The sequence below is a fragment of the Podarcis melisellensis genome (genome assembly GCF_964234715.1).
Source record: "Podarcis melisellensis genome assembly, chromosome: 1".
NCBI classification, from domain to species: Eukaryota; Metazoa; Chordata; class Lepidosauria; order Squamata; family Lacertidae; genus Podarcis; species Podarcis melisellensis.
This window is the reverse complement of record NC_138528.1, coordinates 91,185,874-91,213,505: the sequence shown is the minus strand read 5'-3', so window position 1 is coordinate 91,213,505 and position 27,632 is coordinate 91,185,874. Positions and strand designations below refer to the sequence as shown.

At 42.6% G+C, this 27,632-nt stretch overlaps 1 protein-coding gene across 4 annotated transcripts in view; it reads left to right on the top strand.

Moving 5' to 3' along the window:
- Nucleotides 1–27,632, top strand: part of MYLK (myosin light chain kinase) — a 184,857-nt gene that overhangs the window by 40,330 nt on the left and 116,895 nt on the right. For all 4 annotated transcript variants that reach the window (XM_081924640.1, XM_081924641.1, XM_081924638.1 and 1 more), the window contains 3 exons: nucleotides 2,860–3,032; nucleotides 24,195–24,402; nucleotides 26,169–26,217. In XM_081924640.1, coding sequence (XP_081780766.1) covers nucleotides 2,868–3,032; nucleotides 24,195–24,402; nucleotides 26,169–26,217 — 422 coding nt within the window. In that variant the 5' untranslated portion in view covers nucleotides 2,860–2,867. Of the gene's footprint in view, nucleotides 1–2,859; nucleotides 3,033–24,194; nucleotides 24,403–26,168; nucleotides 26,218–27,632 lie in introns of those variants that run through there.

Genomic DNA, 27,632 nt, shown 5'->3' with positions numbered 1-27,632 from the left:
TAAAGCGAGATGAGCGCTGCAACCCCAGAGTTGGTCACGACTGGACCTAATGGTCAGGGGTCCCTTTGCCTTTACCTTTAGGCTTATGGATGAAAATATTTTTCTTTCTCAGGTGTGGGTAATGCACTGAATTTTTCAGTTAGCAGCTGGTGGGTGGAGGGTAGCAATCTTTTACCTAGATTTCAGAGCACTCATGGAGAACTTGAAAATGGAATCCAGGTGCCTTTATGCATTCCTTCCTGTAAGCCAGATTCTATCCCATTCTGGCATTTCAGCCTTTAGCATGCTTGTCCTCACCCTAGTGTCACCTCTGTAATAACTTAGCATTAATAACCTATGGTTGTGGAGCTCCTGGCATTCCTCATGACAAGGCATGCAATAGCTTGGAGAAAAGCATTGGAGCTATAGTTGTGCACATTCAGATAGGGGGGAACAGAGGCTCTGATTGCTCAGCTGCAAGGTTCTCTAGGTTTTGTGACTGCACAGGGCAGAATAGACTAGGTAATGTTTAGTAATTGTACTGTGACTTTTGAAAACAATTATATGTGTGAAAAAATCAAAGTGGATTGTCTACTTTTCTTGGGACAGCCTCATGAATGGGATCCAACTGTGATCTCAGACTTTTATTTTACTGGAAAAACAAGAAGGGAAATTAATTTCTTGACTTAAGGTCCACATTTTTCCTCCCTGTGAACTAGTGCTTTTGTCCTTTCCCTAATAAATTGATAATTGCCTAGAACTGCACAAAATTGTTGATGATTATTTTTTGTGTTCGTGGTTATTGCCTTATAAATGTCAGCAGGTGAGGACAGAGGTGTTGCTTGCTGTTTCACATACATTTCTGAAACTATTGGACATGTAGCATGCCAAAGACCCCTACCTTTTCTTTTAATCGTTACGTAAGTCTTGTCCATTAAAAATTCATCGCTTACCCTTTTTAATGACGTTAGTACTAAGGTAGAAAACATTTTTCAGCTCGAGGTTCCCATTCCCTTGTGGGAAACCTTCAAAGGGCCAAAATTGGATGAAGCAATGAACATAAATGTTAAATTTGTACAGTAAGCTAATCTGTATACTGTTACACATCTCCTTCTAACTTCCAAGCAAGCAAGCAAGCAAGCAAGCAAGCAGAGTTATCAGAGTTCAAGGACACATTTGAGTTAGGCAAAAACACACTGGAACAAGGCAGGGCTTGAGGGGGAGGTGGCCTGGGGAGAGCTCTGAAGGCTAGATAGGCCTCAGGGGGCTTGATTTGGCCCCCATCCTTGATGTTGACGTTCAGTATACCCGGTGTCGCCTGGATAAGGCCACATTCACACACCATATATTTAAAACACTGATGCCATTTTTTAAAAGTTATGGTTTCCACCAAAGAATCCTGGGAACTGAAGTTTGTTAATGGTGCTGCGGCCCCTATCCCCCTCACAGAGCTACAGTTCCCAGATTCCTTGTGAAGAGGGAGTAATCTTTAATCCACTCTGAGAATCATGAAAGAAATTGTTAGAGGCGTTTGGGGCAGTGGCCATTACATACCTGAATATAAAAAGAAAGTTCCATTGGTGTGTCTGCTTTGCTGGCATGTAGATACTGTATCCAGCTGCTTAGTTACCCAGGTGGCCAAAAAGCTTAATTTGTGTGGTATTGCATGTTTTAAACATTTTAACCTCTGTTTTCCTTTTTAAAAAGAGATTCCTCCTGCTCTTACTGTGGAGAAAATCTTCATCAAAAAATTATTTTAGCAGCTGTTCTTCTAGTAGTCCTAGATTCCCCTGCTTGCAAAAGGCAAGAGAGCCTTGAAGTCAGTGCAGGATTTAAGAATTGCATTACTAAAATTTGGAAATAGCTGCTGCAAGACACTTCAGGGACCAACAAGTAGATGCAGGGACTGAATGAGACTGAGAGCAACAAGAATAAAAAGCAAGTCAGAGCAAGGTTCAGTGGGGTCTAGAATTCATATTGTTGACGAGTGGTGCCACAGCAAGGCAAAAGCTGTATTTGGTTGTGTGGAGATTTATAAGGGGATTCAGTGGCTGGTATGGGATCACTATGACTTTGACCTAGCAGACATTAAAAATCACAGAGAAAAAATAATCTGGAGCTTTCCAAATGCAGCTGCATAGTTGTTTCTGAAACTCCTTTCCTGATGATTTGCCATCACATTTTGTGAAATCAGTTTGTATAATCAGTGAAAAGAAAAGGCACAACTACTGTAGGCATAATTCTAGGCTTTTGGTTCATTTCCCTTCCCCATTGTGAGGCTTGCTGTTGCAAAATTGTTTATAGTACAGTTAATTCTTGTCTGTCCTGTCCTGGAAAAGCCATATAAATGGAGACAGTCCATCTTTAAAACCACACTTTTCGTCTAGACGATTGTATTTATTTATTACTGATGCAAGTAGTTTTCAGGTTGCTGGATTCCCTTCCACCCTTTTCCCTTTAAGCTCTTGTGGTTATTATTTCATAGTTGCTTTAGCTTGGTTATTCCTCCAGTTTTTCACACACAAGGAGGGATCAATTATTTTATGTGTTCGGTTTCTTTAAAAAAAATTCTCATTGTTCTTGCAGCCAAGGGGTTTCCAGAGCAACGGTGTCCTTTTCCTATAGGTTTAATGTCTTCTTAATGGGCATAATCCTGCAAAAGTTGAGCACGTTTAATTTGCACTGATTTGGATGAAAGAGATTTAACACTTCAGTGTTCTGAGAAACAATTGCCTGTTTTCAGCTTTCATCCTACTTGCTTCTCCCTCTGAAATAAATAAGACTTGGGTATTTAATTTAATTTTCTCTGTGGTTTGACAGTGTCCCTATAGAAATAATAACTGGCATTTGTACTTCCTTGTTTTTCATCTGCTTTTAAAGCTCTTAACATGGGGGATGTGAAACTGGTAACGACTACTAGGATCTCCAAAGCCACCTTGACCCTGGACCACTCCTCTCTAAAGTCTCCTGCTCCAACAGAAGCACCGGCGTTTACTTTACCTCCAAGGAATATCCGGGTGCCACTTGGAAGCACAGCCAGGTTTGAAGGAAAGGTAAGACAAGCTTTCTGGGTGGGTGCTTGGGGCAAAGGAGGACAAGAAAGCATCCCACGTTGAACTCAGGAACATGGAGGAACATGTTCACAGCAGGAAAAAAGTACTCAGCAGGAGTACCATTCACCAGTGTTGTGCACTTGAGAAATTGGAAAGCAGCCATTCTGAATTAATCATTTACCTGGCAAGAGCCTTTGGTGCAGAATCTCAAATGACCTAAAGGTGTCTCTTCCTTGAATTAAATATATGTGTAAAAAATAATATGATTGTCTACAATCTGTTATGAGCAGCTCAAAATGAGCCCCACCAGTATGTGAAATAGTAGGCTGTTTACTATATGGTACTTTAATGTTTACGTTTGTATCCCATCCTTCTTCCATTGAGCTCAAGGTGGCATCCACAAATGTGCATTACCTACACTATAATAAGCATTTGAGGTAGGTTAGGCTCAGACAGGGTATTCCTAGCTAGAGTCCACAGTGATAACTACTACACTACTGTTTGCCCACATGTGACTGTCAGCTGATCCTAACACTGAGTATTATGGTTTGCATTCCTGTTCTTTGGAAATATATGTACCAGCATATTTTGCCATATGAGGATTTGTCATCATGGGTAATTTACTACTATACAAGTTTCATTCTCTGCTTTTGTAGACTGAAAACATGTAGGTTCAGACAGTGACTGGTCCAGTGTCATCCAGTGAACTTCATGGCTAATCAGAGGCCAACTTAAATTTGTTTTAAAATAACCCGTCTGAAACTGCTAGCAATGCAGCTTTTCCCACTGATGATATTCCCTATAAAAGTTACACAACCTGTCCATGATATGTAGAGATGGCGTCATTATTTTACATTTTGGATTTTTTTGTTTCAGTAGGTTTTGCAACCACACCTTTGTAGCCTAAATTGTCCAAGACATAACACTGTGTATGTGCTGTTCAAAACAACATCTCTTTCAATATTGCAGCAGCAAAAACAGAGAAGTCCTTTTTAATAACTGGCTGCGGACCACTTGAATGGGGTATATATTTCAACGAAGAGCTCTAGTTGCATGCATTTCACCTGGGCTATACTTTGGCAGGTTCTACTGTTAATAAATGTGCCCTGTTTCAGTTTGCCACAGATGCTTCTACACTTGAAGACTAAGAGCAATCTTTAAGAAGAGTATTTAGTCCAGAATTATGTTTCAGAAAGGCTGAATAAAATATATTCTAATTTCAGGGGGGGGGGCAATTTCCATCAACACTTTGCTTTTCAAGCAAGCTGCAGCTGTTATTTCCTGCTAAAATACTAGCTCAAACTGTGTTGTATCCAACCAAATCATTGTAGGAGCCCAATGACTTTCACCAGCACAACCTAACTTCCTTTTCTACTCTCTATATGCCCCTATTCACCCCCCCCCATCAGCTGTAGAAGTTCCCCAACCTGTTCTGCTTTGTGAGCGGAAGTTGTTTCGCTTGTACAATGGCCTATTGGATTCACTCCTCTGATAAGTATTTGGAAATTAGTCCCATTTGACATTAATGGAATATCTTCCAAATATTTTGTTTCCATTTTATTGAATGGAGGTCTGGGGTTTTCCATATTTACTTTTATTTATTTGATGATTGCTGTTCTTCAGGTAAAACTTCTCAGGGCTGCTAAGAATTTTAAAACAGTAAGTCCATAAAACACTGGGTTGTATCCAGAGCTGTGCAAATAGAAGGCAAGCTCATGCAGTGGATTTTCGTCCTTCCCCCTTCTGCAGCTTCCTGAATTCCCTACAAACACCTCTTCATATGGTTGTGTGGGGAGGGACCTACCAAACATTGTGTCATCCAGTGCTCAAAATGGGAGGGGGAAATTACTTTAAATGGGGGGGGGAGGAGTTTTCCACTAGCTCCATTGTTTGGTAGCCCTCGCTAACTCTTGAGTAAGGTTAGATATCTTTGACTACTTAAAGTGGTCTAATAATGCTTCAAATGTATAATGCAGATGGGATCTGCTGTAACAAATCAGCACAAAGGCTTCAAGCCCAGATCTTTGCTTGCTCTGTTGGATTTCTGTTTATATGGAGAAATTAAAAAAAAAAAAATAACTTGCTCTCTGTATGCTATTTGCTTACTCTGCCTGTATGGAAAGACCAGGTGTGACTATGTCTAATGTGGGATTTTGACTTGGGATTGCCACATTTGACCAAGTTTGTTTTTAATTTGATTGATAGCATTTACTGAAGTGCAGCTGTTACGGTACCTATAGCTATATAAAGTTTTCTATCAGAAAAATAAGGAGCAGATCCTTTGATGGATGGTTACTGATACTTGGCTTAATCACACAATATAAATATTAAATTCTACTTGGGCTAAAGCAAAAATGGCTAGACAGGAGATTTTCTTCAAAGAACTCTTCCGTACTGGAATTTATGTTATCAGAAAGAACAAACATTTTGAGACTCCAAGGCAGGATATAAAGTTGATATTGTAAAGATCTTATATTCTCATTTTTGAAAAACCTGATAAAAATCCCACAGAATCAGATCTCTGTTATTTTTCCCAGTGTACAGTATATCAGTGTTTCCCAACCGGTGTTCCGCGGCACACGAGTGTGCCGTGAGACGTTGCCTCGTGTGCCGCGAGATGCCTGGAGGGAGGCGGGCGAGTCGGGCGGCGAGAGGCGGGGCGGCGGCGGCGAGGAGAGGCCGCGCCTCCTGCTGCTGCCTGGCGCTCCTCCTCGCAGCCGGCAGCGCTGCCTGGGCGCCTCCGCGCGACTCTGCCTCGCTGGGTTTGGTCTCCCAGCAGAGACGGGTCACACGCGCCCCTCCCTCCCTCCCTCAGCCTGCGCGGAGGGAGAGCCAGAGAGAGGCATCGCTCCTGCGCGGCGGGAGAGGGAGCAGCCGGAGCGATGCCCCAAACGAACGCATGGGACCGGAGGGGAAATCCTCTCCGAGGCGGATTGAGCGCAGCTGAGAGAAGCCTTTCGAGGAGCTGCCGTGTCCCCTGGAAACCCCCTTCCCAGCTCTGCCTCAGCCGCCGCCGCCTCAGTTGCCGCCGTCCCTCAGTCCCTCGCTCTGCTGCCTCCTCCCACCCCCAAAGCTTGGAGGTTCCCCAGCAAGGGGGAGGGAAAAAACTTTCACTTTTGTGCGTCCCTCCCGGCGTGACGCTGCGCGCTGACGTCACGGGGCGGGGCTTTAATGGTGGTGTGCCGCGAGATTTTTTTTCAGTAAACAGGTGTGCCGTTGCCCAAAAACGTTTGGGAAACACTGCAGTATATGACAAAATAATTTGCATGGAAGTAGAACTTGAAAGAGAAGAAAAATGCAGAAGTTAAAGAAAGTGACCTCATAAATCCAGGGCAACTGAAGTAGAGGTGAAGAACAAAATACTGTGTATCTTTTTAAAAAAGCTTTGAGTGGGCAGCAGACCAATGCCCAATAGAAATTGCAACTCTAGTGGATTTTTAAAAGATTACTGTATAGACAATGTGCATTCTGTCCGAGGAAAGAGAAATTTAAACCTTGTAGTTTCAAGGGAAGTACTGCAAAAAAAAAAAAAAGCTAAGAAAATGACCACTAATCCATAGTGTCTAGAAGCGAGAGCTGGGTCTGATACTCTGACTATATTCCAGGTAAAGCATTTTGGAAGAGTCTTTAAATCAGCAGAATAATTTTTGTTTGTTTGTGTGTAATATCGCTTTAGAATGGGCCTGTGAAAAAGCACCATTCTTTAGAATTTACAAGTGCAGACTGCTACAAAGTTTTCTATTTTCTCCGTTAATGATCAATTGGTGTTCTGTTCCCAGTCATCACCACTTGGCGAAGTGAGATCACTATTAGAACTGAGATCACTATTAGCTATTTTTCCTAAAGGTTTTTGTACTTTTGAAAACCTTGATGTGCCCTGAAGCTTGACGGTACCTTCTTCTTGCTTGTGGGTTATGTTTTGTTGGTTACACAAACACGCAGCTGAACATTGGAAATAGAGGCATTCTGATCTATGTTTGTGCTCTCTGGCATGGCTGATAGCTTTAACTCCCTCTAAATCAGTAGGCTGTTGAGAACTTGATGCTAACCAGAACAAAGCTATCTTTGCAATACAGGCATTCTTTTGAAGTGTATCAGGAAATGGGAAACCTTACACTGCTCTGAACCTGTGCTTGATATTAGGGCTGCATGTTGTCTCTGCCATGTCTCAGGAGAAAGACAGTAGCTTGGCTGTATGAGGAGGTATGAAGATGATGAACCTGGTTCTTTTTTCCAGCCTAAAATTCATTTGCCATTCATTTATTTATAAGTTTGCTTAGTTTAATTTTAATTTTCTGGAGAGGGGGTACTTTAAGGAACCATTGTCTCATTTATGCAACTGTGAGACGTTTTTGATTCCTGCATAGGAAAAACAGAAAAATTCTAATGAGTACGAAATCTAGTATATAGCCCTTGCTGTCAAATAATTAGTGTGCCTGTCTGGGCTGCACAAATGCAAAAAGCTGGGTTACCAGACCCACTAGTAAACAATTTCTCAGTGCACTTAAAACATCCTCACCTTAATGTTCTTATAGGACACCAACAGATGTTGCAAGAGAACCAGTATTATGGCACGGGCTTATAGCAGGCCCACTATAGGGACCCACTAAGCACTTTGAGAGAAGACATGCTTCAGCTGCGCTTTAAATGCAACCTGTGTACAACAGCAGTTCCCAAACTTTTAAAGTCACAGAGTTGTTAGTTGATGTTTTATCATATAGCAAAATTTTGATCCAAACTTATTTTTCCCCATTGAAAGTCATTAAAAATGGAACTTAAATATTGTTTTCTCAAAATATTTCACCTAGCACCTACATAGGCACTGAACCGAATGACAGTAGTATTGATGATGGAGGGTACATTTGGGCATGTTAAACATCAAGTTTCACTTCATTCAAAATGTTGCTTTCCCCACTAATTTCAGAGAAATAAGGAACTTACTTAACTACATAAACAAAAAACAATAACAAAAAACATAGAGTAAGGCAAACAATTTGAGAACAAATTCAAAGCAGGTATTGTAAATCAACAATATGTTACATATATATGCTAGTTAAAACTTTTTTTTTACAGTTGCAAAACCAAAAATGTCACTTGGCATCGAAAAAGAACGATAAAGCATAGCTTGGGAACTTAGATTCTAATGAGAGGTATGGGACTGTTTTGATTTGCACAATGTGGCTATCACTGGTTAAATTTGGGACAGCTGCAACCAAATATCTGGCTCTGCATTGAGGCGTGATCTGTAGTTTGTTTTAGTAGCTACATAGGCAGAGAACCCTGATTGTACAATAACAGCCCCTCTTTGGTCGACTCTTCAATATGTACCCTCATTGGTTGTGATGCAGCAGGAGGCTATGAGGTGCATAAGTTCAGTGATGGCACCCTGTCTGTGGAATACTCTCCCTAGAGAGGCTCATTGGTGTGAATCTTGCTGTTATTTGGTTCCAGGCAAAGGCCTATTTATTTCCCTAGGTCTTTTATTATGTCTTAGCTTTAAGTCGTTTTTATGCACTGCAAATGCTGTATACATGCTTTTATTGTTGTAAAACATTACCTTTCTTGTTTTGAGCCACCCTGAGAGTTGCCTGTAAATACCCTGGGTTGCCTGTAAATACTAAATTGCCTGTAAATGCTAAATTGCCAACCTCATGTCACAGACTAAAAGATGACAGCTTATCAAAAGCCACCAGCAGAGTCCATGGCAAGATGAGATTTAATTGGGGAAACCTTTGGTTCATATAGCAGTCTTAGCCACCATGTTACACTAGGAGCTCAAGATCTTTATGCCTACTGAAGAACTTTGTAGAGCTTGAAATCTTGCAAAATTTATTTGATCTTTAGTAAAGATATTTTTTAATTTAAACATAACAACATTTCAACAGGGACATTGTGATTAAACTATCCATTCCAAAAAGGGACAGAAGAACCCCAATTTTACAGCATAACACAACAGCTTATTAGTTTCTTTCTTGAGTTGCTTCTGGTGATTTTTTATTTATTTTTTTGTCCTAGTGGGTTTTGCAACACAAACCTGCTGTTGTTCTTCAATAATCTCTTTTCCTGTGCCAGAGGCTTTTCCTGAAATGAATACTTGAGCATATCATAATTTTCCGGACAGATTCCTGAACTGATTTGATAAGCACTGAAAGTAGTTCCTGGATTATTTGCTGTGTTGATGCTTGGAAATAGCTTGTACTGAAGGACCTAACCTGCAAACATTCTTTTAGAAATTTCATAGAAAATATGTGTGGAAAATTGCAGGTGCCCTGGGCAGCTCCTCAAGTTTCACTTGGAACTAATGCTACTTTATTTCACAAATTTAAATATGTCATAAGATAGTGCAGGCATGCAATTTTTGTCATCCACATTTAAGCATTATAAATTTCTAATGCCTGGTATATATTCTCCAGTAATTCACAGGTTAATTTTGGTTAAAGGCATTCTTAGTCTAATGTCTGACAGCTTTGCCCTTCTCTGAATGGGCAAAGTATTCCAATGTGTGTTCCCATAGACAATTGACATAGCTAGTCAGTAACTCTCGTGACCTGGTATCACGCGATGTTGCACACCAGTTTGCACAATTGCTTTTTAATGGGGGAGAATCCAGCAGCTAGCTGGAAACACAAAGTGGGAAATGCTGCAGAAATATAGGCACAGATTTTGCTCAGCCCTACTTTCTTTTCAGGGTTGGTCAAAGGATAGTATAAATGTTCCACCTGTTCAACGGATTGCATAAATAAATGACATACTGCCAAGAGCTCTGTAATGCTTAAAAAGGAAGATAGATGTTGCCTGCAGTGTAATGATTTATCATGACAGTTTACCAAAAAGTAACCTTTTGCTATAATTCCATCTGAGACTTCTGCTAAAAACACAAAAGAGCATTTTTTAATGTCTTGCACCTATGTGTCCATTATGAAGAAATGCATTTCCCTCCAACAACCTTCTTGCAACTCAATTCTGAAAAATCTGGTATTCTGAAGGGACACAATTCTGTGATAAAGACCAAGCAAGCCCTATTTGGGAACAATTGAACTCCTGTGCCTTTTAATATTATATACAACACTTGATTCTACAGCAGTCACTGCAGGATAACTGTAGAAATGTGAGAACATGAGAGGTAAAAAGATCCTATACACCTTTGGAAAAAATAGGATTTCTCTATTTGCCTTCTGTTTCAGGAAATTCTAACTTTTTGCCATTCCATATAAAATAAAACAAGTGTTTTTAATTTGCAGGGCACAATTGTATGAGAAGTATTTTTAAAGTGGTACCTGAGTGCTTTAATATCTAAAACTGCACACCTCTCAAGTGGAGTGTCATGAGTTGTCTTACATCAGTAGTGACATTGAACAGCAAGATTTATTTCTTTTATAAGATTTGTACCCTATTTTTCCAGCAAGCAGACAAGTTGTCATGCCTGGGGAGAGTATCTCATTTTAACTTCATTATAGCCTGTGAGGTAAGTTAGGCTGAGATAATGGTGACTTGCCCAAGATTACCCAGTGAGCTTCATGACAAAGCAGGCATTTGATCCTAGATCTTCCTGGTTCAGTAAACAAACTTGGCTCACCTGTCTAATGACAACGTTAGTTGCATTAGATGGACAGGGAATTAGGCATTCCCAGCAGCAACCACAAGTTGCAGCAGAGGTATAACCAGGATAGGAGAGGCGTGTGTTCCTTGAAGTTGAAGGATGGCAAGTGTGCAATCTGTACAGTTAATCTCTGTACAAATTCTCAGATCTTCTTTGTTCCATATGCAGGTTTAGGGTTACATGTGTATGCCTTAAATTGGCACTGACACATTGGTGTATGCAAGTACAGATGAAACGTTTGCACAGTTAAGGACTAAATTTGAATATTTTTCCATCTCAATGTGTTCCAGCCTAATCTCTAAATATACATAGTGGAAGCTTAGTTAGCTACACCTCAACATCTTGATGTTGCTATCCTTATTTGAGAGTAATTCAGCATTGCATTATGGTGATATTTCCATCAGGGCAAGCATTTGGGTTTGCCAAATGGAACGAACCCTCCTCTCCTCCCCCTGTGTGCTGCTCTGGGGGTTCTCTGGAACCACCCAATATAATTTTTCGCAGAAGGAAACGGGAAGAGAGTTGTGCAAGCAGACGTCCTGGGACAGGGCTTCTGATGGGACTCATTAGTGGAATCCCACACATCTATTCATGCATATTCATTTCAGTTTTGCTAAATAATACTTACGTAATACTGTATATTTAGTTGAGTCAATATATCACATCTGACTCCTACTTGCATGCGGTGATGACACATGACTTTGGGCCCTGAAACCATTGGGTGCATCCTCCTCTGGGGCAAACCCCAGACAAGCATTGTGGCCAATGTATTGTATTTTTATGCAAGCAATTGCCATCTGTTGTAATTATGAAGATAGCTGACTGTAAAGCAGCCAGGGAAGGAAAGTTGGAGGAAGTAGAAAATTTAAGTGTAGAGGAAGGAGTGGCCAAGGCGAATGCATCTGTGGTAGGGTCAGCTGCTGAGCCAAGTAAAGAAGGCAAGAAAAGAAAGGTTAGAGGTGATGAAAGCCTAAGGAAGGTGTTGGATGAGATGATGTTGGCAGTGGAAAGTGGGATTGTGTACCTGGAAGTCAATATAGAGAACAATGGAGCAAAGCTAATTGAGAACAGGAAAAGGATGTCAGAACTAGCACTTGCTTGGAGACTTGAGCTTTGCCGATCATTATAGCTATGTTTTATTGTACATACTTACCATTTGTTAAGAATCTCTTTCTAATTGCTGAATAATATAAGAGAATCTGGATTACACCAATTCCAAATCTCCAGCTAACTCCATTGTAATAACGATCCTATGCATACATTTTCCGGAACATTTTTGCTATCTCCTTTATTTGCGAGGACAGAAAAGTACTATAGTTCTAAAATGTCGTTTTGTCTTAGGACAAACAATTCAAAGCATGTGCAGCCACTTTTAATAGAATACTGAAATAGATGTTTTTGCTGTGTTCAGATTAATGTGCCATGGTGGCTAATGGTAGAATCAACTTCTGTGCAAGAACCCTACCAGTTTCTTGTAAGGAAACCTGGAAAACAATAAGATGATTGTCAACAATATGATTTGCAGCTGCTGTCTGCTTTTCTGCTAACAGACCATGTCTTTTGTAGATAGCTCATAAATACTTCACTGTTGGGAGTACTATAAATGTTGGCTTAGTTGGCGCTTCTCCACTCATCCTTGGAGTAATTTTTGTATTTATTGGAAAAGCCACAGCTTCCACAGTGGTGGTTCATTGCTTTGGCTTCAGGGGCTTTCCAAACAGACCTATTTTTCCTCTGCTGTTGCCATTCTCCTGCATTTTGTCAGTTCATTCATCTGTTACCTTGGTTAATGATGTGGAGTTTCTGTTACTTTATATGAGATGAGAGTGAGAAGCCATGAGGTGAGAGCATAGGATGTTCCCTTCACATTAAGCTACTTGAATAAGGTACAGTGCTGCAATAGATGAGCCAGGTAAAATAGAGCACGGAGGGACCAGTAATTAAGATTATAAAAGTCATTTGAGGCTATCCCAGAGAGTTTTTCTTGACTCTGTTTCCTGCAGTGGAAGTAGCCAGACTCCCTGTGAGTAGACTAAGGTTTTTAGCAGAGGGCTTTTCTGGGTAATGCATTGTCCCTAAGCATATTTCAGAGCAATTATGTTTTGATAAGTACACAAATTGTGACCTGGCCTTCCTGATTGCCATTGAAGGCTATGGTTTTTGTCCTATAGTGTGATCAGGCCGGGAGCAACAAGAGGCAGAGCCTTCTTGATGGCTAATTTTCCTTCCTTTGAAAAACAGTTGCATTTTTAGATGGTGGTTGAAAACTTTTTAAAATATATGATCTGTGGGTTTTTTTAAAAAAAATACTTAAGGCCCATGGTTTTAAAATCTAAATTGTTAAAAATATTGTTTATGAGTTATGATTGAGATGAAATGCTGCTCCACCTGTGGGCGGTGAAATGGGAGACATCCCTCCACAAACAGCTGCCATTTGTTCCTTTAAAGGTTCACCAGGGTGACACTACATGATGTGTGGTGTTTCTGTTAGAAAGATTTCTGTGCACCCATGTCCTCATTCAGGGGCTGGGTGGGTTGGGTGAGATAGTGGCTGCCAGGAAGAGTTGTGGTGGCAAAGGTATGCCTCCTGAGCATGTTCTTTCAGGTTTCAGACAAGCAACCCCAAACATGTATGTTCCAAATAGCCATTGTGGCTAATAGATCTGTTTTCCATGAATGTTGCTAGCCTATGGACTCATTACCTAAAATAGATGGATAAATCAAGGCAGCAAAATTTACTTCCATTTTGTGATTAAAGGGAAACAGAGCTAAGAGTTCCATGGGATGAAGTCCTAAAGCACACAGTTAAAGATGAGGTAGAGTCAGGCTACTTAGATACAGTGTTGACTAATAATTCAATAATGTTCTGATTTTGAGGGATTTTGTTAAAGACATTGCTGAAATTTTTTCTCTGCTACTTTGGATTGCTTGGGGGAAGATCTCAGTAGTGGCATTCTTCAAATGTGAACTCCCAAAGCAGTGATTTATTAGCACTGCTTACATATGGAATAAGAAACTTAAGCAATGCCAGATGTTGAGACAAAATATGACAGCTTATGCTGCAAGTTGAAGCATGCATTTGATCCTCTCTCTTTCAATGCATGGATGATTTTGAATGAGATAGAGTTAATTCCACTCTTGAGTTGAATGATGATGTTAATCTAAGTCATCTAGGATTCTAGACCAGGCATTATTAAGCACTGGGAGCCATGTTAGAACATAGGTAAATAGCCCTTTACCATATTTTGTTGTTATCAAGCATGCCATGATTTTATTGTGTGCCATTTCTGGTGTCATATTGAATCTGGAATTTGATTGAAAACTTTAATGGATACTTAAGACTCGTTGATGACAGTGTGTTTGCAATAATTTGTGTGATTTCCAAACATTGAGCAATGAGCATAACTATTGAATGAAGACATTTATTATTTTGTAAGAACAGTCCTAGGTGTTACTAGTCCCAATTGGGCAAGTTTTCAGATTCATGGGTTAAGGTAGGAAATCCCAAGAACTGAAAACCACAATAGGTTAGAGGCAATGCACATGTCATCTGGGATTAACTTTATATCCATGGTAGATTTCTTTATTTATCATTATTAATATGTAGCTTCATAAAAAATATAAGCAGCTTACACAAAATGATACAAGATAAAATGCCAATAAAAGCAGACCTTTTGACAACTGAATTTTTTAGTGTAACCATGTGATTATAAAGTCAGAATTGCAAGCAAGACAAAAACTCTCATGCACTTGGGGATATATATTTTGTAAACCTTTGCAAACTTGTTCTTGATTAGAGCTTGAGAAGGGTAATAAAAAGGATCATGGTGTTCAGAATGGAAGAAACTCACCTTCTTATGACATTGCATGTTGTACTGGTAATGGTACAGCATGTCTTGTTACTCTTCATTGGGCTTCTGAGCAGAAATTTACTGCAGGAGTTCAAGGTCTATGTCATTTAAATAGGTCTTGAAATATTGTAACTAGCTTATATGTGTTTAGCCTACTTCTGGTTTCAGGTTAGACCAGAAACAGTTTGTTGTGGATGTGGGTTGAAAATGTATCAAGATTCTTCCATTATCTGAAGTCTGTACAAACCAAGGCATTGATGCTGTCATTTAAGAACAGTTGCAAAATATTCAGAGAAAGCCCTAGTAGCTTTTTGATGGGACTTTTTAATGTTCTGTGGAACTTTCACTCAAGTTTACTTTGCTCACTGAATTCAGGGCCAATTCAGACATTACATGGCTGGATGGATGTTCTACATATCCACTATGTGTTTCCTGCTGAACACCTTAATACCAAAAAGGATATGAGTATCTGTAAACCTATTAATATTACAGTGGTACCTCAGGTTAAGTACTTAATTTGTTCTGGAGGTCCGTTCTTAACCTGAAACTGATCTTAACCTGAAGCACCACTTTAGCTAATGGGGCCTCCTGCTGCCGCTGCGCCGCTAAAGCACGATTTCTGTTCTCAACCTTAAGCAAAGTTCTTAACCTGAAGCTCTATTTCTGGGTTAGTGGAGTTTGTAACCTGAAGCATATGTAACCCAAGGTACCACTGTACTACAATTTATTAAGGTCCCAGAGCAGGCTACAACAGTTAAAACGCAAGAGTCCATACAATTGGGACGCTGCAGTTGGCTATAACTCAGTCCCTGTCACATATGCATTATGTGTTTACACACGTAAGTCTTTACCCCACTTATTAGTGGAGACAGGTTAGACAATCAGCATGCAATGTGAATTGTTCTTTACTTGGAAGTAAGCTGCATTTCAATCTTTGTTCCTTTCTTTTGGGTGAAAGCAATCCTCCACCCCTTTACTCTTAGGAATCTGTAGGCCCATGTAAGGAGTAGACAGGGCTATAAATAAGGGCTATAGCCTTAAGCTGCAGAGCATTAGATAAGTGGATAAGTCCTCACCCATTGTGGATGTATTATTAAATGCAGATGTTTCTGCAGAGCCTGAAAGAGTTACCAGAAAAATTAATTTTTTATTTATAGAAAAACCTGCTGCAGTTCTGGAATTGGTCCACCATCGGCATCAAACTTGAGGTAACTGGCAGCTTGTTTTAGAATCGCCAGACATTTTTATGGCAGGATTACATCTTTTCAGTGCAGGGGTTAGTTCCATATGAAATGTGTTTCAAACTCTAGCTTGAAATGTAAATCCTCACAAACAGAATAATTCGCCACTTGCTGCTTCTCCTTATTTTCTTCCCCCCCCCAAGTACTATACCAACTGATGAAGCTGCAAGGCAGTGTGGGCTAACGAAGCTCACAAAAATCAAGCTCTTTGTGCATCAATCAGCCTCTCTCTCTGATTTTCTTAGGAAGAACTCTCTCATCCTTTTGGATGCATGTGCCCCTCCTGCTGTTCTTCCTCAAATTGGAGGCTTGATGTTTGCAAAATAAAAACACATGGAAAAAAATGAAATGTAGCTTATGTATGAGGGAGAGCCAAAAGATGGTCAAAGAAGCCTATGAAACTAACCGTAAGTGAAGAATTGGATAGGAATGACATAGTATGGTCCAATTGGAGCTAAGGGAAATTAGAGTGATACGTTCTATCATGAGGGAAAACTAATAATTTGGAATAGCATCCAGAAGGAGAAAGGCACAATACTTTGTGGCCTGTGTTATTTGAAATTGGACTGGATGATAGGAAGAGATTATAATATTTTCCAGGGAGGAATCTACCATCTATTTGTTTTGTTAAATCAATTCCTTCTCCTGCAAGCACTTCTGACATTGGTGCCTGCTTTTATCCAAACCCCTCACTGCTTTTGACACACTGTAATCTAGAGAATATGCTTCGATCTGCTTTATTGTGACATTATTAGATTAATACCAAAGGCAGTGCCAGAGAAACCTGAGTTATGCCTTAGTTCATTCAGTCTGCTGTTAACTGCCACTTAAGAAAATCTTTAGTTTTCTTTTATTTTACACCAGATGATGATAAACTGCATGATTGCTTGTGTGAACATCAGGAAGCTAAGTTTCTCATTAGTAAATTAGCAGAGGAGAGGACAGTGATTCCCAAATTCTGGGTTGTTACCTTCTAGTGGATTACCAGATCTTTGTAGGTCAGCTCCACCCTTCCTATGCTGTGAGGAATGTTTGCCAGTCTTCACAAAGATTATTGTTATAGTATAGTATTTTCCCCTAGCTGCAGAAGGAAAATAACTAAGACTGCAGCTGGACATTGTATTGTTATGCTTCTCCTTTGAGTTTAACATTCTGTGGAAACTTCTCCATGAGGATCACTGCTCATGCTGCAAATGCATTGCATCCCCATTTACAGATGCATTCCCATGTTAGCTGTTTTCTACCATGGACAGCCCTGGAACCCTTTTTTTGACTCCTCCTTCCAGTTGATTTTGTGTGTGCTTTTCAGTTTTCTTTACAATAAATGAAATTAAAACACACACACACTGTATTTGTTTATTGTGGGGAACAACATATTGTTAATTGGTGTTGGTCTTTGTTACTTTGTGAGAACTTTGTAACTGCCAAGGACACCACCTGGTGGATAATATTTTTTATCCTGGTTATGTCGTAGCTCAAAATAACTGTGTAAATGCATTCAGTGCGATGGACTATATGTGAAAAGTTTATATCATTTCCTGGACTACATGTGATAAGCTTGTATCATTTCCCAAGCTAAATCCGCTGGTTGAAGAATTGCTTCATAAAATGCCATGATGACCCATTGGCACTGGTCAGTAGGTAACTTTGCATGGTCTTGATGGTGACAGTTCCACAACTTCACATTATTAAAGGGTATCTGCAGAAATTGAATAGCAACATGCAGGACAAAAAGTGCATTAAAAATCAGATGCTCCATGTGATGGGACGATGAGCTGCTTGTGCGTAAAATGCAAGTCCCTCAGAGTTTGATCAGGCTTTCAAACCTCTGCCTGTGACGGAGCCCCTCCAGCATGGCTGCGTCAATCACTAGTAGAATCCGAAAGTGGCTGCTTTCGGAAACGTTTCCAACATAAAAGCTCCTTAACGGAAACACGTCGTCTGGCCTCTCGGCGTGACAGTTTCCGTCGAGGTGTGGGTGTCCCTATAGGAGGTCCTGAGACCTCCCCACTGGTTTCGCTTGAAGCGTCTCTGAGCCATCCCTCCGACTCACTTTCCCTTGGAGTTCTTGCTCGCCCTCTACTGGTTCCCTCTTCCGCTGCTACTGCTCTCTCACCCTCAGTGAGCCTTTGCGCCTCCGGCGCTTTAGATGTCAGTTCCCTGACATCCACCTCCCCTCCAGGGCCCCCTTCACCCCCTCCCGTCTCCTCTCCTACTGGCGGTGAGGAGGTAAAACCCTTGAAAGAACCTCCCTCATCTTCCGACGTCGCGAACACTTCCTTCCACTTGTTGCTGTTCCTACTCTCTAGGTACTCTTCGTCATCAGAGTCCACTCCCTCTTCCAACTCCGACTCCGCGAACCCTTCCATTTCCTCTTCCTCATCGGTGGTGCCGAAATACTCCCTCCTAAACCTTGCTATCGGCTGAGGTTTCCTCGGGAACCTTTGATGGAACGTTTCTGTTAAAACCTCGTCATTGACTTCCTGCGCACTTACCCAGGTGTTTTCTGACTCCGGTTCCCCTTCCCACGCCACTAAATACTCCACCTGATTTCCCTTCCACCTGGAATCGAGGATTTCCGCTACATGGTTGCGGCGTTCCCTCTCTTCCAAGGCTGGTCCCCTGACGTACTCCCCTTCACCTCCTCCCCTGTATGGTGACAGTAACGACCTGTGGAACACTGGGTGCAATTTCATGTGATTGGGTAATCGGAGTTTGAAAGCTACCGGGTTGACCTGCTGAATCACCTCAAAGGGTCCCAATCTTCTGGGCCTCAGTTTCTTACAACCCCCTTTGAATGGCAACCCTTGGGTTGACAACCACACTTGATCCCCCACCCTTATGGTTTCACCTTCCCTTCTGTTCTTGTCTGCCTGCTTCTTATATTGTGCCTTAGCCCTTTCTAAGTTGAGCTGGAGCTGCTGATGGATGGCTTCCATCTCTTCTACAAAATGTTCAGCCGCTGGGACGCTCCATCTTTCCCCTCCTTCCCCTGGAAATGCCCTGGGGTGACACCCGTAATTAGCCAAAAAGGGACTCATCCCTGTGGACACATTCTCCGCATTATTGTAGGCAAATTCTGCCAACGCCAACTTTTCGACCCAATCGTTCTCTCTGTCATTGACATAACACCTAAGATATTGTTGAAGAATGCCATTTGCCCTTTCCGCCTGCCCGTTGGTTTCAGGGTGCCGGGCAGTTGAAAAATTGACTTCCACGTGTAACAAGCTCATGAGCTTCCTCCAGAACCTGGAAGTAAATTGTTTGCCTCGATCTGAGATCACCCTCGAGGGAGCCCCGTGCAACCTAAAGATATGTTCCACAAACAACTTCGCCGTTTCTTCCGCTGTGACTGCATGTGAGCATGCTACAAAGTGGCACATCTTAGTTAACAGGTCTACTACTACCATGATGGCTGTTTTCCCCTTGGACCTTGGCAGATCCGTCATAAAATCTATTGATATCGCTTCCCAAGGCCGTTCTGGTGTGGGTAAAGGTTCTAATAACCCTGCCGGCGCCCTTCTTTCCCCTTTGGCTCGCTGACATTGGTCACACCCTCTTACATACTCCCTTACATCTTCCCTCACCTTAGGCCACCAAAATTCCCTGGTAACCAACCACATGGTCTTGTGTTGCCCAAAATGTCCCGCCGTGGGGCTATCATGCAACTGCTTGAGTACTCTCCCCCTCAATTCACCTTCGGGTATATACAGTGCCCCTTTGTAATACAATGCCCCATTTCTTTCCTCAAAACCTCCGGGGCTCTCGCCCTCCCCCCTGAGACCTCTGAGCTTATCCTGGGCATATTCATCATTTTCCGTTTCCTCCACCAGTTCTCGTTGCCCCACCATCGCCGCCCCACACACCCAGCGGTCCTCCGGGATGACATGTCTCTCTTCGATCACCCCCTCCCCTTCCCAATATTCTGGTTTGCGTGAGAGCGCGTCCGCCCTGACGTTTTCTGGGCCTGGCACATAACAAATCTCAAAGTTAAATTTGGAGAATTCCTGTGCCCATCTCACTTGTCGTTGGTTGAGCACTCGAGCTGTTCTCCAATACTCTAAATTTTTGTGGTCGGTGCACACTTGCACCTTGTGTTGTGCCCCAATTAATAAATGTCTCCACCTCCGGAATGCTTCGTGAATGGCAAGTAGTTCCCTGTCATACACCGTGTAATTCCTCTCGGACTTATTCAGCTTCCGCGAGAAGAAGGCACACGGTCTCCACTCCGACGCACTCCTCCCCGGTTGAAGAAGGACCGCCCCTACCGCCCGGTCGGATGCATCTGTTTCCACTCTCATGGGTTTTCGTAAATCCACATGCAGAAGTTGTTCTTCCGAGGCGAAAGCCCTTTTCAGTTCTTCAAAGGCTCGATCCGCCTCTGCCGTCCAAACAAATTTCTTCTTGCTGCTGAGACAGTCGGTGATGGGCGCCGTCAAGTGGGCAAAGTTCTTGATGAACTTCCGATAAAAGTTCCCAAATCCCAAGAATCTTTGCACGTCCTTCTTGGTCTTCGGTGTCTTCCATTCCAGTACCGCTTGGACCTTGCCTGGATCCATGGCCAATCCCTTGTCTGACAAGCGGTACCCCAGGAATTCCACCTCCTTGGTATGAAACTGGCACTTCTCCAGTTTCACCCACAGCTGGTTGGCTTGCAGCCTGCCCAACACTTCTCGAACGTCCCTCACATGCTGTTCCTCATTTTCCGAATACACCAACACGTCGTCTAAAAAGGCCACACAATTCTTGTAGAGCAAAGGTCCCAGAACGTGGTTTATAAAAGCTTGAAAACACGCGGAGCCCCCTTGTAGACCGAAGGGCATAACGAGGTATTCAAAGGCTCCCAACGGGGTAAACATGGTGGTCTTCCATTCATCTCCCTTCCTTATGCGTATCAGATTGTACGCCCCCCGCAGGTCCAGTTTTGTAAAAATCTTTCCCTTCCTTACTCTGGTCAAAATGTCATCAATTCGGGGCATAGGGAAAGCCAGGGGCTCCGACACTGCATTGAGGGCCCTGAAGTCACACACCAGTCTCGGTTTGTCTGTGTTCTTTTTGTCCACAAAGAACACTGGGCTGCCCCCCGCCGCTCGGGACTCTCTGATGAAACCTCGCTTCAAGTTTTTGTCAATGAACTCCCTCAGCTCCTGCATCTCCCTGTCTGACATGGCGTACAGCTTGCCTACTGGGAGTTGGGCCCCTGGGAGTAGGTTGATTTGACAGTCAAAGGGTCTATGCGGTGGCAGTTTGTCTGCTTCCCTTTCGCTGAATACGTTGCTCAGATCTGCGTATTGCGGGGGCACCTTCCCTTTGCCCATCACTTCCATCCCCGCTAGGGTGACTCTGTCTCCTCCCGAGACCTTCCCCTCCTTGCAGTGTTCTAGGCAATGCGCTGACCCAAAGGAGACCACCCTCTGATGCCAGCCCACTAGCGGATCGTGTAGCGCCAGCCAGCTCATCCCCAAAATGATGGGCGCTCCTCCCAGGATGGCCACATTAAACGCTATCTGTTCGGTGTGCCTTGCCACTCTCATTATCATCGGGACAGTCTGTTGGCTAACTTCTCCCCCCAACAGCTCTCTGCCGTCAATCGTAGTCACCTGCAAGGGGTTACTTAAAGGGATAGTCTGTATCTGGTGCTCAGCTGCAAACTCCTTACTCATGAAATTACAGGAGCTGCCTGAATCCAAAAGCGCCTTGACCTTTAGTGGGTGTCCGTTTGGCAGTTCTAGTAACACCTCTATCACTAAAGCGGGTCTGGGGGGTTCTGGCATGGGCACTTTCATTGCTCTTTGGCCTGGCTGCTGTGCCCCAACGGTGGCAGCCAGGCGTTGGCTTTTACTTGCTCCTTGCCTTCCTCTTCCTTTCCCCCAACCGCTCCTGCCATCCCTTGCCATTCCTTTCTTTGTGGGCAAACTCTGGCAAAGTGCCCTGGCTGTTGGCAGAGATAACATCTCTTGGCGCTCTTTCCCTCCTTTTTCCGCCCTTCACTGGGATTTGAAACTGCGCGCGCCCGCGCTGTTCCAACTTCCATCGGCTCTGCCGGCGGGAAAGGTGGCTCTGGAATGTCTGGAATGCGGAACTCCCTCCAACGGTCTCCTTTCCCTTCCCGCTTTTCCATAGCCCTCGCCTCCTGGCGCGCTCCTATGGCCAGCGCAGATTTGGTTAACTGGTCCATAGACTCCGCCCTGGGGCCCCGGGAAAGCTCATCTTTGACGGTTGAAGAAAGCCCCTCTTCGAAAAGCATTTGGATGGGCTCCGCCGATAGGTCCCACCCCAATTTGTGAATCAACATGGTAAATTCAGTCCAGTACTCACGGACAGATCTGCTTCCTTGCTGGCAAGCCATTAACTGCCTTCGCACCACCCCCTGCTCAATATCGCTGGAAAACATCAGGTCCATGGCACGAAAAAACTTCCTCGTGTCCTTTAAGATCTCATTATTCGCTGCCATCAGGGGTCTAACCCAATCTTTCGCCCCGGATTCGAGATGGCCAATCACATACGCCACTCGCGATTCCTCATTGGGGAAGTCATCAAACTGCAAGTTTAGAGCGTATTGCATCTCTGTTCTAAAGGCATGATAGTTCCTGGGATCCCCCCCGAATTTCTGCACCAATCCTGGCACCTTTCTGGCGAGCGGGGTGGTTTTCTCCTTTCCCTTTTCTGCATCCTGAGCCCTCCTCTCCTCAAGCCTCGCCGTTTGCAGCGCCAACTGGATCTCCAACGCCCTGTACCTTTCTTCCAGGCTTGGACCTCCTCCAGCTGCTCCTGCTTCCCCGGTTCCGGCTGGATTGCTCATGATGCTTCTCCCTGCACAAGCTGGCTTTCGGAGACTTTCGGATTGCTGTGATGGGACGATGAGCTGCTTGTGCGTAAAATGCAAGTCCCTCAGAGTTTGATCAGGCTTTCAAACCTCTGCCTGTGACGGAGCCCCTCCAGCATGGCTGCGTCAATCACTAGTAGAATCCGAAAGTGGCTGCTTTCGGAAACGTTTCCAACATAAAAGCTCCTTAACGGAAACACGTCGTCTGGCCTCTCGGCGTGACAGTTTCCGTCGAGGTGTGGGTGTCCCTATAGGAGGTCCTGAGACCTCCCCACTGGTTTCGCTTGAAGCGTCTCTGAGCCATCCCTCCGACTCACTTTCCCTTGGAGTTCTTGCTCGCCCTCTACTGGTTCCCTCTTCCGCTGCTACTGCTCTCTCACCCTCAGTGAGCCTTTGCGCCTCCGGCGCTTTAGATGTCAGTTCCCTGACACTCCATTAACTTCCAGCCTTACTGATTGCTTAACTAAATTTACAGTTTTCAGCTCTTGTTAAGAATGTTAGGCACTCCTCTTGATTTATTCTGTTGGAAACAAATATATGGTCCAGTGAAGATTTGAAATTCTGAATGTTGACATTCGGAATGTAAATGTTGGATTTATTATTTTGTATAAAATACTTATGTACTGTCTTGTATCCTATTTTGATTTTAAGGAAGTGTAACACTCAAAATGTATATTTATAATATGGACTGAAATAAATCAGAAAATAAAGCTCATTCAAAGCAGAAATAGAAATAACAACAATTTTTAAATGTCTGAATGAATCAACATATTTTTTGCTTTGTGCAAAACAAAATGTAAATCAGGCACTCTTTTTAAGGAGGGCATTCTGTAACGAGTGCAACTGCTGAAAATGTCTTCTCCTTTGTGACTGAGTGATGTAGCTTAGATAAAGGTGACACCTAGAGAAGACCCTCAGCAGAAGATCTTAATTCATGGACAGGTTGGTATGGAAATAGGTGCTTCTTCAGGTGTTTGCCCCTCAAAATTGGGAGAAATAGCTACTTTTGGATATTCATGAAATTCATTTTGGGGAAAGTTCACCTTTTATGTGTGATAAAATGTTAACCAAATTTTGCACACACAGTGTTACGCATGCACACTTAGCACTCAAAAAACACAACCAGGTCTATTTTGCCATGGGTGGTGTTTGACCCTTTCTAAAGAGGCTGATGAACATTGCTTCTTCTAAATGCCTCTCCTAGTGAATGCATCTGATAATGAGGCCTGCAAATGTCATGCTACAATAAATCTGTTAGTCTAGACAGCCGTTTGACAGTAGAATATGCTCTAATAATTTTGGCTCATGATTCTGCTTCTCAGAATTTCTCATTTCTGGCTTTAAAATTTCAAAAGACAGAAAAAAAGCTTTGTCTGGGTAGCTGCCTGCTGGAGCAGCATTGCTAGTTTTAACAGCTTGATGCACCCAATAGTTTCTTTTCTTTTTCTTCAGGTTTTTGCCATTTGGCTCAAAACAGTTTGTATGTGTTTAACAGATACGGCTTTAGAAAATACTTTCCACTGGCTTATGAAGTGTTCTGCATTTCTTCCAGATAAAGTCACCTTCTGTGTTTGTTTCTCTCTCCTCCCCCCTTTCTCACTCTCCCCACACCACCCCCAATCTTTTGGCACCCAATCTTTCTAGGTCAGAGGCATCCCAGAACCCCAAGTCACATGGTACAAGAATGGGCAACTTCTGACAGAGGGAGAGCGCTGTGTAGTGGACCGTAGCATTCGAGGGCTTTTCAGCTTAATTATAAAAGGGGTGCAGGAGGAAGATGGTGGGCCATACACCTGCGAGGCCCGGAATGCTGGTGGCGTTCGTCAGGTGACAGTAGAATTAACAGTGGAAGGTAAGGGTCTTTCCATTCTGTTGCACGTTATGTATAGCATGCTTTACCCTGGTAGCAAATGAAGGGAGAAGTAGATTGAAAATAAACAGGAAAAGCTTATAAAAATGATAAGGCTTTCAATAAGGCAGAAAATGAAATGCTGGCTATTCCTGTGTCTTCACCCCCAAAAAAGAATGAGAGCATAGGCACCAATGCTAAAGTCATTTCCACATTGATAGTATCAGCTCTCTGCAATGGCTGCCACTAAGGACAGAGCTTGTGGAATGCTGGGGATCCACTTTAAGGCTATGTTTAGCTGCTGTGAGTGCAGATGACCCCAGTTCCTGATGGTGTGGCCTTCTGTTGAGTAGCAGGACTGGATGATTGGCCTGATCCTCTTCCTCCTCCAGTCTGGCCTGTTTCATCAGTATCTGTTTTGCTTTCCTTTGCAAATATTTATAATACTAATACTGAGGTTTCTGTACGTGTTTTGTGTGTGGCTTATTTGTGTAATAATAAACCATCCAGATGCAGCACCTTAAGAGTGTTCAAAGTGGTTCATGCTGATTATCTCAGTAATTCTTAACAGTAACCCTATCAGGTAGGTCAGTGCTACTATCATGATATTATCATGATATTTTCAGGTCTCCTTGAGGGAGCAATGAGGGGGAGTGTGGGCATATGCTGGCTATCTTTGGCTCCTCCACTGCATGCCTGTGATAAGCTTGCAAGCCTTTGCACATTGGAGGGTGAATGCTTTATTCATGGAGGCTCTCCATGTAATTTAGAACCCCTGAGATACTATAGAGAATGCAGAACTAACTGGTACATCTCTGCTCTGCCCCACATCAGGTGAGGAGGAGGCCTGGGTAAGGCTGTAGTGGCTTGCCTATGGCTTCCTGGTGAGATCACCTAGTACAGGTGAGATTTGAACTGGAGGCATTCACAGCTCATTCTTTACCACTGTGCTTTTTTATTTATTTTGTGCTTGAATAAGAAGATAATATTATTTATGGAAGCTTCTTTTGCTCAGGCTTCCTAGGTCAGTTCATACTACAGTACTGTTCTGCAAAAAAAAGGGTGGGGGGTATTCACAATTTAGTTATATTGGCTTGGGATAATCCTGCCCATGTCCAGTAGATGGTGCTAAACATACAGTTAATAATACATTCCTCATATCTTGACTCTTGTATAAAACAGTTTTCTTGTCTTTATGGAGAGAAATAAAAGGTAGTAAATTTAGATAGGTGAGGTTAAGTCAAACTGGACTAAATATAAATGCACTATTGAAAAGTAATTAGTAATTTTAAAAATGGCAAAGAACATTTCACAGCTTGGTAAAGTTATCCCTTCGTATATGTGGAGAAATTATAGTGAAGAGTAAGACAGCTTTTTGTTTTGTATATGGGACTCAGTTTTGGACTCCTGTTTCATTGGTTGAAAAGCACACCACACCAAATGGCTCGTCCGTTACTACTGGGATCCAAGGCGTTGTGGCTTCTCCACCTCTAGAGTATAAACATATAATATATATAAACAGCAAATATATAAACAGCAAAACACACATACACGCAAGACATGGAATTTAAATGCTTCCCCCATTTGCCGCAGAGGGAAAACATATATTTATTTTTTGCCACCTTGTATCATATATTTTACTAGAAATTGATGGAAGGATGGCTTTTTAATTTTTAATTTTCTGTAGCCAGCGTCCCTAAATCTGAAAGAAATTGCAGCCCTGATTAGTATTTTTAATGTATTTCTTTCCTTCTATTTTCTGCTTCCAGGATCTGTTTTGAAGAAGTACAGTCTGCCTTCTGGTGCCAAAAGTTCTGGGTAAGAATTCCAGTGGTTTTCAAATTTCTAGAGCGGAAGAATACTGATAGCTTTTGGAATATGCACACATTTTGAAATACTTCCCCCTCCACGCTTTCTTGAGCAACATTGACCCTTGCTATTAGCAATATCAATTTTGCTCAAAACATTCCTTGCAACTAGGACAGACTTACAGAAAATTGCAGTACATTTACCAGCCCCTTGAGGCTTCTCAGCTAACTGATTGTCCCTTTTGTTCTTTCTTTCCACCTGTCTACCTTTAAGGCCAACTAGATACCAGCTGAAATGTATGAATGCATGTCATGTACCTTTTAAAATTGTAAATAGTAGTGTGTGGTTGCGGGGGGGGGGGGGGCAGGCAATAGCATCATGTCTCTCCACAAACTGCTGTGGGCATGAGAGGAATTTGTGTGTGTGTGTGTGTGCCAGCGAACACTTTCCTCCAGTGGCTAATAGCAGTTTCAGGGGTGATTTTTCCCACTTTTCCCATATGCTGTGCTCCTGAGCAATGTATTAAGTGTATTGTTGCTGAGTCTAAGTAGCCCACTATTCTCTTCTTTTTTCAAGTTAAAAGTGAAGGCAAGGCAAGTGAGGCTGATAGCAATTGTTTTTCAACGCATGCGATTTCTGAGACCATCTGTATTTCTAGTTGCCTACAAAAATCTTCACCATGACCTTATTTTATTCAGAATTAACAAGTTGCCCCCAAATTGTCATCTTTACATTGATGTGACTGCTCCTTGGGCTGAGGCCATATGTGGTTTTTCTTAGTGTTCTGATACGTTGTGGAAGCAGAAAGAGATGGGCACAACTTGTTGGCTTATGGGTAAGCTGTTGTGTGAAATGCACATGGCCCAAGAACGTTTGTTTCGTTTGCTTGCCTGAAAACCACAGCTTCAACTTCATCACCCTTGATTATCTCCTGCTAATGTGTGGTTGTGTATTTGCTGTTGAAATAGGCCTTGTCCATAGTAATGTGCATGGGTTTGGGTCATGCTATAGTATTGGCTCATATTTCAAGGCTGTTTATGAATGAGAGCAGCCAGCTCAGTTGACATGGTATTGATGATTTCATCACTGACGTAGCTTGTTCCTTGAGTATGAGCAGAGATGGGCCAACACTATAAAGATGTTTTAATGCTGGTCATTTAACTCTGCACCTTAAATGTAGCAGCAGGCGGCTGGAAGGCCACTTCCAGCTTTTGATTTAGAGTTGCTTTTGTAAACATGTTTATGGCTGAATTTTCAGAATTGCAGGTTCTATGAATTTTCATTCTTAAATCATGGGGGGCTGGGGCGGAATTTAAAAGATTATGGTGTAAAACAAACCTCAGTCATCAACTAGGTGTCCCCACGATTCTTCACCTTGTAATTTTTTTTTAAAAAAGAGGGTGTCTCTTGGCTTTTAAGATTTG